General features: G+C 56.5%; 1 protein-coding gene across 1 annotated transcript in view; it reads right to left on the bottom strand.

Moving 5' to 3' along the window:
* Window positions 1-9,571, bottom strand: part of LOC107300006 (protein unc-13 homolog B-like) — a 21,229-nt gene extending 11,658 nt beyond the window's left edge. The window contains exons 1-5 of the mRNA XM_015829349.1: window positions 9,500-9,571; window positions 7,998-8,072; window positions 7,220-7,439; window positions 4,085-4,312; window positions 3,796-3,937 (exon numbers count right to left, since the gene is read on the bottom strand). Of these exons, the coding sequence (XP_015684835.1) occupies window positions 3,796-3,937; window positions 4,085-4,312; window positions 7,220-7,439; window positions 7,998-8,072; window positions 9,500-9,547 (713 nt within the window). The 5' untranslated portion in view covers window positions 9,548-9,571. The remainder of the gene's footprint in view (window positions 1-3,795; window positions 3,938-4,084; window positions 4,313-7,219; window positions 7,440-7,997; window positions 8,073-9,499) is intronic.
* Window positions 9,572-10,054: the final 483 nt, after the last annotated feature.

Genomic DNA, 10,054 nt, shown 5'->3' with positions numbered 1-10,054 from the left:
ATTACTTTACAAATGGAAGAAGTATTCACCACTTGGAATACTGCATCCAGTTTTGGTCACCGCAGTGTAAAAAAGATGCTGAGACTCTAGAAAGAGTACAGAGAAGAGCAATAAGGATGATCAGGGGACTGGAGACTAAAACATATAAGGAACGGCTGCTAGAATTGGGTATGTCTAGTTTAATGAAGAGAAGGACGAGTGGGGACATGATAGCAGTGTTCCAATATCTCAGGGGCTGCCACAAAGAAGAGGGAGTCAAGCTATTCTCTAAGGCGCCTGAAGGCAGGACAAGAAGCAATGGGTGGAAACTAATCAAGGAGAGAAGCAACCTAGAACTAAGGAGAAACTTCCTGACAGTGAGAACAATTAACCAGTGGAACAACCTGCCTCCAGAAGCGGTGAATGCTCCAATACTGGAAGTTTTTAAGAAGAGACTGGATAGCCATTTGTCCGAAATGGTATAGGGTTTCCTGCCTGAGCAGGGGGTTGGACTAGATGACCTCCAAGGTCCCTTCCAACTTTACTATTATTATTATTATTATTATTATTATTATTATTATTATTATTATTATTATTATTATTATTATTATTATTATTAATTATTATTACTATTATTTGCAGATCCTACGTTCTGTTGCTTCTAACTCCATCTTCTCCCCCCATCTTTCGCTCTCCCCTCTTCCCTCCACCAACCGCTGCACCTTTATTCTCTTCCTCTCCCACAACTACTTGTAGAAACAGAACGTGGCCAACAAGCCTGGACATCAGAGCAGAAGTGACCCAGGCTGGGGACAGAGGCATCTGGGGCGGACTTACGGAGACAATTATCACAGGCATTTGAAGCAGCCTTGGCAGCTTAGATTAAAACCACATCGGTTTATCTTTGAGCGTCCCATGTGAAGAGACTTCGTTTTTACTCAGCGGAGCAATTTGGAGCTTTCAGTGCATTGAGACTAAGAGCCCCCCCCCCTCCCCTCTCTTTTTGAGGCTGGACTCCAAGCCCCACAATGCTGGTACACGGCTCTGAAATCAGATTTTGTATCGTAGGAAATCGGGAGTTTGTATCGTATTACAATGCCTGCACATGTAATAAAGGACAATAACAGCATTTCTCTCTCATTATTTGGAAAACAGACAAATCAAAGAAACAGCCGGTTTTTATAGCTCTGGTATCCCAAAGGCCAGCCTCTCTTCATGCTTCCTAATAACGTCCTAATAACACTTCAAGCCGCTCTCCACTTCTACTGTTTTATGAACTTGCATGCACTAGGTAAGAACTACTAAGCTGTTCCTCCAGCCGGATCACATGCTTGGCCTATCTCAGTGGTGGCGAACCTATGGCACGCGTGCCAGAGGCGGCACTCAGAGCCCTCTCTGTGGGCACGTGCGCTGTCGCCCCAGCCCTGCCTCCTCCCACGGCCCCCTCATCAGCAGTTCCCCCGGAGGAGATTCGTCCCCCAAGCGTGGCCCGCACGGAGCAGCACAGTCAAGGACATGGCGGCCAGGCAGCGGGGACAAGACTCTGCCCTCATGCCCCATCGCACACAGATGATGCTGTGGGGTGCGGACGAAGGGCATGCCTGCCATGGTGCTGCTGGGCTGCCTGGGCGATCTGGGGCAGGCCATGGAGGCGATGGGTGGCTGGGGGGATGGGGAGGGGGGTGGGGGTGGGGCGGGCATGGTGGGGGCGGAGCCAGTTTTGGGGCACTTGGTCTCTAAAAGGTTTGCCATCACTGGCCTATCTTGTCCAGCAGTCTGTCCTCTCAGGAGCCAACTGACCGCAGAAGGAAGCCCACGAATCTCCAGCAGATGCCTCCAGAGGAGCCCCACGGCCATCAATGCTGACAACCATTGACCCCCAGGACCTGTCCAAATTCATTCAGCCTTTTTTTTTTTTTTGAAGCCAGCCAAGCTGGGAGCCGCCATATAACAAAGTTCCACCTTGTACAAAAACTATTCCCTTTTTTTCCATCCTGATTCTTCCGTGATTCAATTCCATTGGTGGCTTCTGGTTGGGTGTTTCTCCTGGCCCGCTTTATCCACACGGTCCATAATTCCGCACACCTCCATCCCGACCCTTCTCGTTCACCTCTTTTCAGGGCCCAAAGCCCCCAACGTCCCCCCACCTTTCCTCTGAGGAAGCTGCTCTGGCCACCCTCGGATCCTCTTAGCTAGCATATGAATAGAATAGAAGCTGGAAGGGACCTTGGAGGTCCAGTCCCCTGCTCGAGCAGGAGAACCTATACCATCTCAGACAAGTGAGTGTCTAGCCTGTTCTTAAAAACCTCCAGTGATGGAGCGCCCACGATTTCTGGAGGCAAGCTGTTCCACTGGTTAATTGTCCTCACTGTCAGGAAATTTCTCCTTAATTCTAGGTTGCTTCTCTGTTTGATCAGTTTCCAACCATTCCAACATAGTTTCTCTTTTCTCCACTTCCTTCAATCCCTTCCCTCCTGTCCCCTCTCGTTCACCTTTCCAGAGCCAAAGCCCCCAATGTCCCCACTTTCCTCCGAGGAAGCTGCCTTCCCTGCAAGGAATATTCTCCAGCTCCACAATGTTCCTTCTGAGGTGGAGCCCTGGAACTGTGCACAAGGTTCCAGATGTGGTCGCACCACTGGTTTATGCAAGGCCATCCTAATATCGGCACCTCTATTTTCAATATGTTTATTTTCAACACCGTTTCTTGTGATACCCAACGCGCTGTTGGCCTTTTTCACAGCTGATGACGCTGTTTGGACACTCTCATTCAATTGCTTCCCCTTATCAGTCCCTGCTAGTAACAATCCCATTATTTGCGCGTGCAGACAGGAATTTTCCCGCCACGTGCAACACACTGGTGCCAAAACTTCACGTAGGTCTTGGCTCCAAAAGGCCAGAAAACTCTCTAAGGATCATTGCACGCAGGGCCCCTGACGCAGCCATGCCATCCCGGCCCCTCTTGGCATAATGAGGGTTCATTATCCTAATTACATCGCCTCCCTTATTTGCCACCTCCAGGAAGAGAGCCCAGGGGCTCCGATCTCTGCCAGAGCAATCAGCCGCTGATTATATGCCTCTGGAGGAAAAAGGCAGGAAGAGAGCCAACGCTCCAAAGAACACCTGCACGGAGCAGCCGATCCGGCTGGCCTAGTCCCCGGAAAGACGCAGGGCTGCTTCCTGAATCACAGGCACCCCCTGAGCGCCATTCAGGGCAGGTTTTGTCACCCACAGCCAGCCTTCCGCCTCCTGCCCTTCCTCTTGGGCACACACTTCCTGGCAGATGCCTTGGGCTTGGCCGAGACTCTGAGGGGGGCCAGCCAGGTGCAGGGAGCAGAAGGAAGAGGAGAAATGTCCAGAGAAGGAGCTGCAGGCAGGAGGTGGAGGGGAAGGCTCCAGGCACACAACTCACGGGGGTCACCCCAGAACGGCCCTCCTGCCCTGCTGAGCCCGTGTCGAAGGATCCCCTGCCTTCCCTCACACAGGGTCCTTGCTTGGGAGGTGGGAAGGAGGCCCTCCTTTCACGAAGCCTCGGTTGGGTGAGAAGCCATGGATGGATCCCGTCTGGGATTTGGGTGGCCACATAAATCCGAGGAGTAAAGACATCTAGGTGCAACCTGGAGTAAAGACATCTAGGTGCAACCTGTTGCTTGAAACACACGACAGGGGGCAGGGGTCGCTCCTGACTTCCCCTCTTCCCAGTGCCGAGTCCCCCCTCCCCTTAATAGCAAGGGATGCCCAGTGCAACGGCCCCTCTGTACTAACACCCACATGTTTTTAAGGAGTACCTGAAGCAGCACCGAGGCTGTGGATACTTACAAATGGAACTTCTCCTCCCAAATGGGGTTCAGATTCCCAAAAATGGTCTTGGTCCTCTTCTTTGTTTTGCCCACCTGGACGGTCACATAGGGGTCGCTGGAGCCGGTCTTGTCTTTGGCTTGCAGGCCTTGGGCACAAACCACTGCCGGGTGGGGGGGAGGGGGAAGGAAAAGGAAGGGGTGAGGGGGGAGGCCAGGAAGTGCCCTGGAAGCCGAGTCCCTGGCTCTGGGGCAAGCTTCAGGAGGGCTACCCTCCTCCCACACCCCCAGGGCTCTGCTTCTTCCCTCACCTGTGATGGTGATTTTGGCTGACCACTTGGAGGTCCCATCCAGGACGCTCTGCTTCACCGCCTTGATCTGCTGCCCGTGGGTCACCTTGTTCTCCCCGAAGACGTCCCGGATCAGGTCAAAGATCTCCGGCTTGTTCCGCTCCCGGATCTTCATACGGTCCTTCATCGCCATGATGATGTTCTGGGTCCGATCCTCGGCACCGTGCTTGGAGCACTTTTCGGCGGCTCCTGCGGAGGGGGGAGGGGAGGGGTGTGGCGGGGTCACAGGGACTGGCCTGTCTGCACTGCATCTGCTCCTCTGTCCAGTTGGAATGGGATGTGGGGATGACCTTGGCGGGGGGGGAAGGAAGAGCCACACTCGGGGAACACCTGGATAAGAGGCAGTTTGGCCCAGGGAAGCCCTCCGAAGGGACCCTGCCTGGTTACCTGGGCTGCAGGGGACAAGACTCGGGGGAGGTGAGTGAGTCTCCAGGTTGCAATGGCAACTGGGACCAGGATTGTGGTCGCTAAGCAATGCGGTTGCAAAGTGCAGTGTCAGGTGACTGCATTGCTTAGGGTCAGCAATCCTAACCCTTAAATCCCTGGGGACAAGATGGCCACCTTATTCCAGTACTGGAGGGCTGCCCCAGAGGGGGGGTATCAAGCTGTTCTCCAAAGCAGAGACCCCCAACCTTTTGGGCACCAGGGACCGCTTCTGTGGAGAAAGATTTTCCACGGATCAGAGAGGGCATGGTTTTGTGTGTTGCCTGCATCCCACGGATGGGGCTTTGCTTGTTAGTGCGGCCCGGTTGCTGGCATGTTGTGGCCCGGTGCTGGTCCACGGACCGGGGGTTGGGAACCCCTGCTCCAGAGCACCAGAAGGCAGGACGAGAAGCAGGACGGATGGAAATTCACCCAGGAGGGAAGGAAACCTAGAACTAAGGAGAAACTTCCCGACAGGGAGGACAATTGATCAACAGAAGTTGCCTTCAGAAGTTGTGGGTGCTCCATCACTGGAGGTTTTCAAGAAGAGACTGGACAGCCATTTGACTACAATGGCAAAAGGTCTCCTGCTTGAGCAGGGGGTTGGGCTACAGGACCTCCAAGGTCCCCTTCCAGCTCTGTTCTGATTCATTGAATCCCAGCAGTCCAAGCTGCCATTACAACTTTAGGATCGTGTGGGTCGTTCAAGCGAGTCTCAGGCGAGAACGGGGGAGGGAGGCAGGTGGATGCTGCAGAGGCTTGGAAGGGACACAAGGTGGAAGGGCAGCCAATGAGGGCCCCAGGTGTGTGCTGGGAAGCCCAGGTGAGCCTGCAGGGGCCACAGACAGGTTGCGGGGGGATGTGCATTATGGAGGGTGAGGACCGTGCTGCTGGGCTGAGCAGTCTTCTCCCAGGGGTTGCTCTGCTGAGATGCCTGACTGCAACTCTCCTAATTCCTGGCCCGCGGGGCATCTGGGAACTGCAGTCCAGCCACAGGAAGGAGGTCGCCGGCTGGGGCAAAGAGCGAGCTGGAGGACTCCCGGGCGGAGAGAGCCAGGCGCCCGTCTCCCAAAAGGAAAGGCCCCTGCTGGGTCCTGCCTGGCAGCTCACGGGCCGCCATCCCTGGAGAAGCGTCCGGGTGGCCAGGCCCGCCTCCCTCCGGCGAGAAGGGAAGCCCCGCAGCTCCTTCAGAAAATTTGCCTCTCCCCCACCCCCACCCCCCGTACGGAGGTATGGAGGACATCTGCTGGGTGGGAGGGTAAGGCCTGCGTATGATTTGTTCTTGGAACTGAAAATAGGCATTGCCACTTAAAATAAAACCCGTCTTCTCTGGCACCGAGGCTGCTGTGCCAACATTTCTTGACAGAGGGACTCTGAGGAAACGGGCACCTGTCGAGGCTGCGCTTCAATCACCGCTTCCACACGCGGCACCCCGGCTGCCAAAAAAGGAAGGTGGCCCCCCTCCTCTCCCACGGAGGGCCCCGAGCTGGGCTTCCCAGCTTGGCACAGGCCCCCACCCAGTCCAGAAGCACCCGGTCTCCTCTTCCTCACAGGGAGCCCCACAAGCTGCGGGGCTGCCAGGCTTTCTTCCGGTGGCTTGACCTTCCTCCAACGGGAGTGGGTGTGGGTGTGGGAGGAGGGGGCGCGGGCTGAACTGAGCAAAAGTGGGCGGAGGGGGGGCAGATCTTCCGTGGCAGGGAGGGGCTTCGCACCCAGGTCTCCCTGGGCTTAGGCCAACCCCCTCAGCCCCACCTGCCCTGACGAGCCCCTCCCCCATGAGGGCCCTTCCGAAGGGACAATCAAGGCCAAGAGATACAGAAGAACCCGGCCTGCCATGAAGAGGGGTTGGGGCGCGTGAGCAGAACCCCGAGATTCAGTTTCCTAGAGGATTCCCCCTCTTCCATCTTTGCTCATGCTCTCCTCTTAAAATTCTCGGACCGGATCGCTGGCTGAGAAAGCCGCCTTTTCTCCCATCTCCTGGAATTTCTGCCTCTGTGGAGCTGGGAATCTCTTCGTCTGGGCATCTCCTCTCCTTACCACGCAATAGGGAAGGAGCTGCCGGTGCGGATAAAGGGGCAGACCCCGGTCTCCAGCCGGGAGGGTGTGACAGTCAGTCTCCTCCTTTCGGACATGACTTATCCTTCACTAGCAATGCATCCAGGGTTATCTCCAAGTGCTCCATTTTATTTTATTTAACAAAATTCCTTCCCTCTCTTCCTTCCTTCCCTCTCTTTCCTTCCTTCCTTCCTTTCCTCCCTCTCTCCTTCCCTTTTCCTTTCCTTCTCCTTCCCTTCTTCTTTCCTCCTTCTCCTTTCCTCCTTCCCTTCTGTCCTTCCTTCCTTCCTTCCTTCCTTCCTTCCTTCCTTCCTTCCTTCCTTCCTTCCTTCCTTCCTTCCTCAGAAGGGGGGGGACAGGAGGAAGTTCTACTTCAAACAACACCAGCAGTCCTTTGCTGACAGCAGGAACAGCAAGCTGAAGGGGATGCCAACATATTGTAGCACCCTGGAGGGTTTGGGGTCTTTGTTAGGGCGCAAAAATAGTCCTTCGTGGTCTTTTGGCCAGCCACAGCTCAAGAAAGGCCCTCTCCCCTCTCCCCTCGTCGCTTGGGGAGCCCACACAAAAGCCTGGGGTCTCAACCTCCCTCCCCCTGCCTGGAAAGGGAGGGCCACTCACTCTGCAGGCAGTCGGCATTGAGCAGGTCTTGGCACTTTTCGTGGCACTTGACCCCACATTCCGTACAGCGCATCCCTTGGCGTGCGATGCCCCACAGGAGCCCCTCGCACTCGTAGCAGTAGGTGGGGGTTGTGGCGGTCCACACCTCAAACTTATGGGGTGTGGTGCAGGAGATGGGGTAGATTAAGGCTTGGAGGGTCTTCTTGTACACGTGGGATTTCTGAAACAAAAAAAGAGTTCCAAGAAAGAAACCCCTTTTTCTCAGGGAGAGAAAACCCCCCCCCCAATCCTGGGGATGTGAGATGGCTATACCTGGAGCAGACCCCAGACCTCTATTTGCAAACTACCGGGAGGTTTCTGCAGAGTCCAGCCTGGGTAGGATAACATGCCCCTTGGCATGCCCAGCCAGGGCCTAACCCGATCCCCCTTGACTCCTTCGGGTTCCCCCCCATGGCTCCCCGGCTTCAGGGCCTTCCCAAAGGAGGGGCAGGAGTGGGCTCACATCTTCTAGCAAGCATCTCTCCTGAGCACTGTGGTCCCGCATACACAAAGAGCCCCAACACGCCTCCCCCACTTGCTGTGGGGGCACCCGAAGTGGCTTTTGTGTAGCTGAAAGGCTCCCACTCTTGGCTCTGCTCATCTGCCAGGGAGGGAGGGCAGCCCTGCCTCGGGGTGATGCACCTCAGGGAGGGCCTCAGAGGATCCCCCCTCCCCGGGTTCAGGACCTGACCCTCCCCCCGTCACCTCCTGGCCTGGCCCAGTTGCTCTCCGGCCTTACCAGCTCTTCATCCTTGAGAGACGTCCGGGTGGACATGGCCGAAGTGATGCCCGCCTTCCGCGACTGCACCAGCGACTGGAAAAGGAATCGGTTATTGGGGGCTTCAGAGGGCACACTTCTTTGGGGGGGGGTGTCTCTTGGGCACGGAAGCCCCTCATGAGAGGACCATCTGAGCCCTCCTCCCCTGCCTGCCCCATCCCCTCAGCCCTCAACTGGCATCACTATTCTTCCCTTTCCCCCAAACGCCCAGGGGAGGATCTCTCGGCCCCCCCGCCTGGAGGCCTCCCCCAGCTCTCCCACCTGCGGAGGGTCTCTAGGTGGGAAGGAGAAGGGAAGGTCCCCTGTCCTGGAGCCCCTGGCTGGATTGGCCATCTGCTGGGAGAGACCGCCAATGCCTGGAGGGCCCTGGCAGTCCCCCACCGAGGCCCTCTTCCTCCTTCTCCCCCCAGGGCGAGTCGGCCGGTCCAGGAAGGCAGGAGCCAAGCAGTCAGCAGGCTGGGAGCATCGAGGCCGCCAGGGGCAAGTCCCCCACGGGCCAGGAGGCGTAGGGGCCACAAGGCGCTCCAGAAAAAAGTGTGTGTGGGGGAGAACACCCCTTCGGTGAAGGAAGCTGGGCGTTGCTCTCCGCGTACTTACCATGGCCTGCGGGAGGGAAGCGCCAGCGTCCAAGAGAAGCAGAACACATTAATGCCACCCTGCCCTCGGCTATCGGACCCCCACCGAAGGGCCCCTCAGCAAGCCCCAGGACCACCCCCAGGGCTTGCAGCCACTGGCCACTAGCCCCATGGAAGGGTGGGCAACCGCTCCCCCCCTCCCCCCTCCTATTTGCTTCCCCACAGCTGGAACACCCCCCACCCCGCTTTTTAACTCTGCCACCTGGAAGTACAGAGGGAAACCTTCCCTCCCCCACAAAAATACGCTCCAAAGGGCGCCCCCCCATCCCATTTTCCTGACGTGGGGCTGTTTCCGGCCAATCACCTCTTGTCCCAAATCTCTCCCCCCCCCCGCTTTCACTGGGAGAAGAAGAGGCTGCAGTTAGGGGAGAGGGAGGTCTTCTCAAGACCCCAAAACTAGATGGGACCGTAGACCCCCATTTCTTTTCTTTTTAACATTTTGGGTCACAAGAGCGGCTTTTTTGTGGACGAAGGCTCCACATTCTCACACTCAAAAGAACCTGAGTGGGGGGGGGGAAATGAGTTACCCAGAAACAGCAAAGTTGTCCCAGCCCCCCCTCCCTGTCCCCGTGCCCCACAACCCTAAGGGCACGCTGAGCAGTCAACAGAGCTGTGGAAGGCCCCAAAGACGCTTGCTTTTCCTTGCTGCCTGCCCCTCTCTTTGCTACTCGAGAGTAGGATGTGGAAGTGCCTCTCCACCCCTCAACCCCCCCCAACCAGCAGAACGTCCGTCTGTGTTCCGGGGAAATGCTGCCACTATGGTGCCCGGCAACCCATAGCCCAAAGCTGGGGTGGGGGGTCATACTGTGACCGAGGGGGTCCTCTCACCAGGTCACTGACGAGCGGAAGCGGCTTCTTCTGCCGTAGGTCAGGCATGCTGTCGATGCCGTACAGGCCACCCGCTGGCCTAGAAGCAACAAAGGGGTGTAGGGCGTTAGGGCGGGCAAGGGGGACGTGGCAGAAACCCAGCCAGACGCTCCCTGGCCATGAAGGGAGCGGGGTGAATGGGAGAGCCCCCCCTGTGGCATCCAGGAACATAGGTGGCCAAGGCAAGAGAGGATTGGGATATGGCAAGGGCATTTATGGGTCTGGACACAGAAAGAGCCTTCAGCCTGCGGCTCTCAAAGTCCCCTCAAAGTCCCTCCCACACACACATGCAGCTCCTGCCCTCTGGAATGACCTGCCCCCCCCGACCTACGTACAATTGCGGACCTGCGCCTCTTCCGCCGAGCCCTGAAAACTCATCTGTTCCATGCGGCCGGCCTGGCGTAGTTTTGATTGGGTTTTGTTAGGGGTTTTATATTTTAGAGCAGGCTTTTATGTAATATTTACTGTGATTTTTATTATTGCCTGTTCACTGCCCTGAGTCCCGTAAGGGAGATA

This window comes from Protobothrops mucrosquamatus, unplaced genomic scaffold (genome assembly GCF_001527695.2).
Source record: "Protobothrops mucrosquamatus isolate PMUCROS unplaced genomic scaffold, P.Mucros_1.0 scaffold5919, whole genome shotgun sequence".
NCBI lineage: Eukaryota > Metazoa > Chordata > Lepidosauria > Squamata > Viperidae > Protobothrops > Protobothrops mucrosquamatus.
The sequence above is the reverse complement of the archived record's forward strand: the minus strand, read 5'-3'. Positions and strand labels throughout refer to the sequence as shown.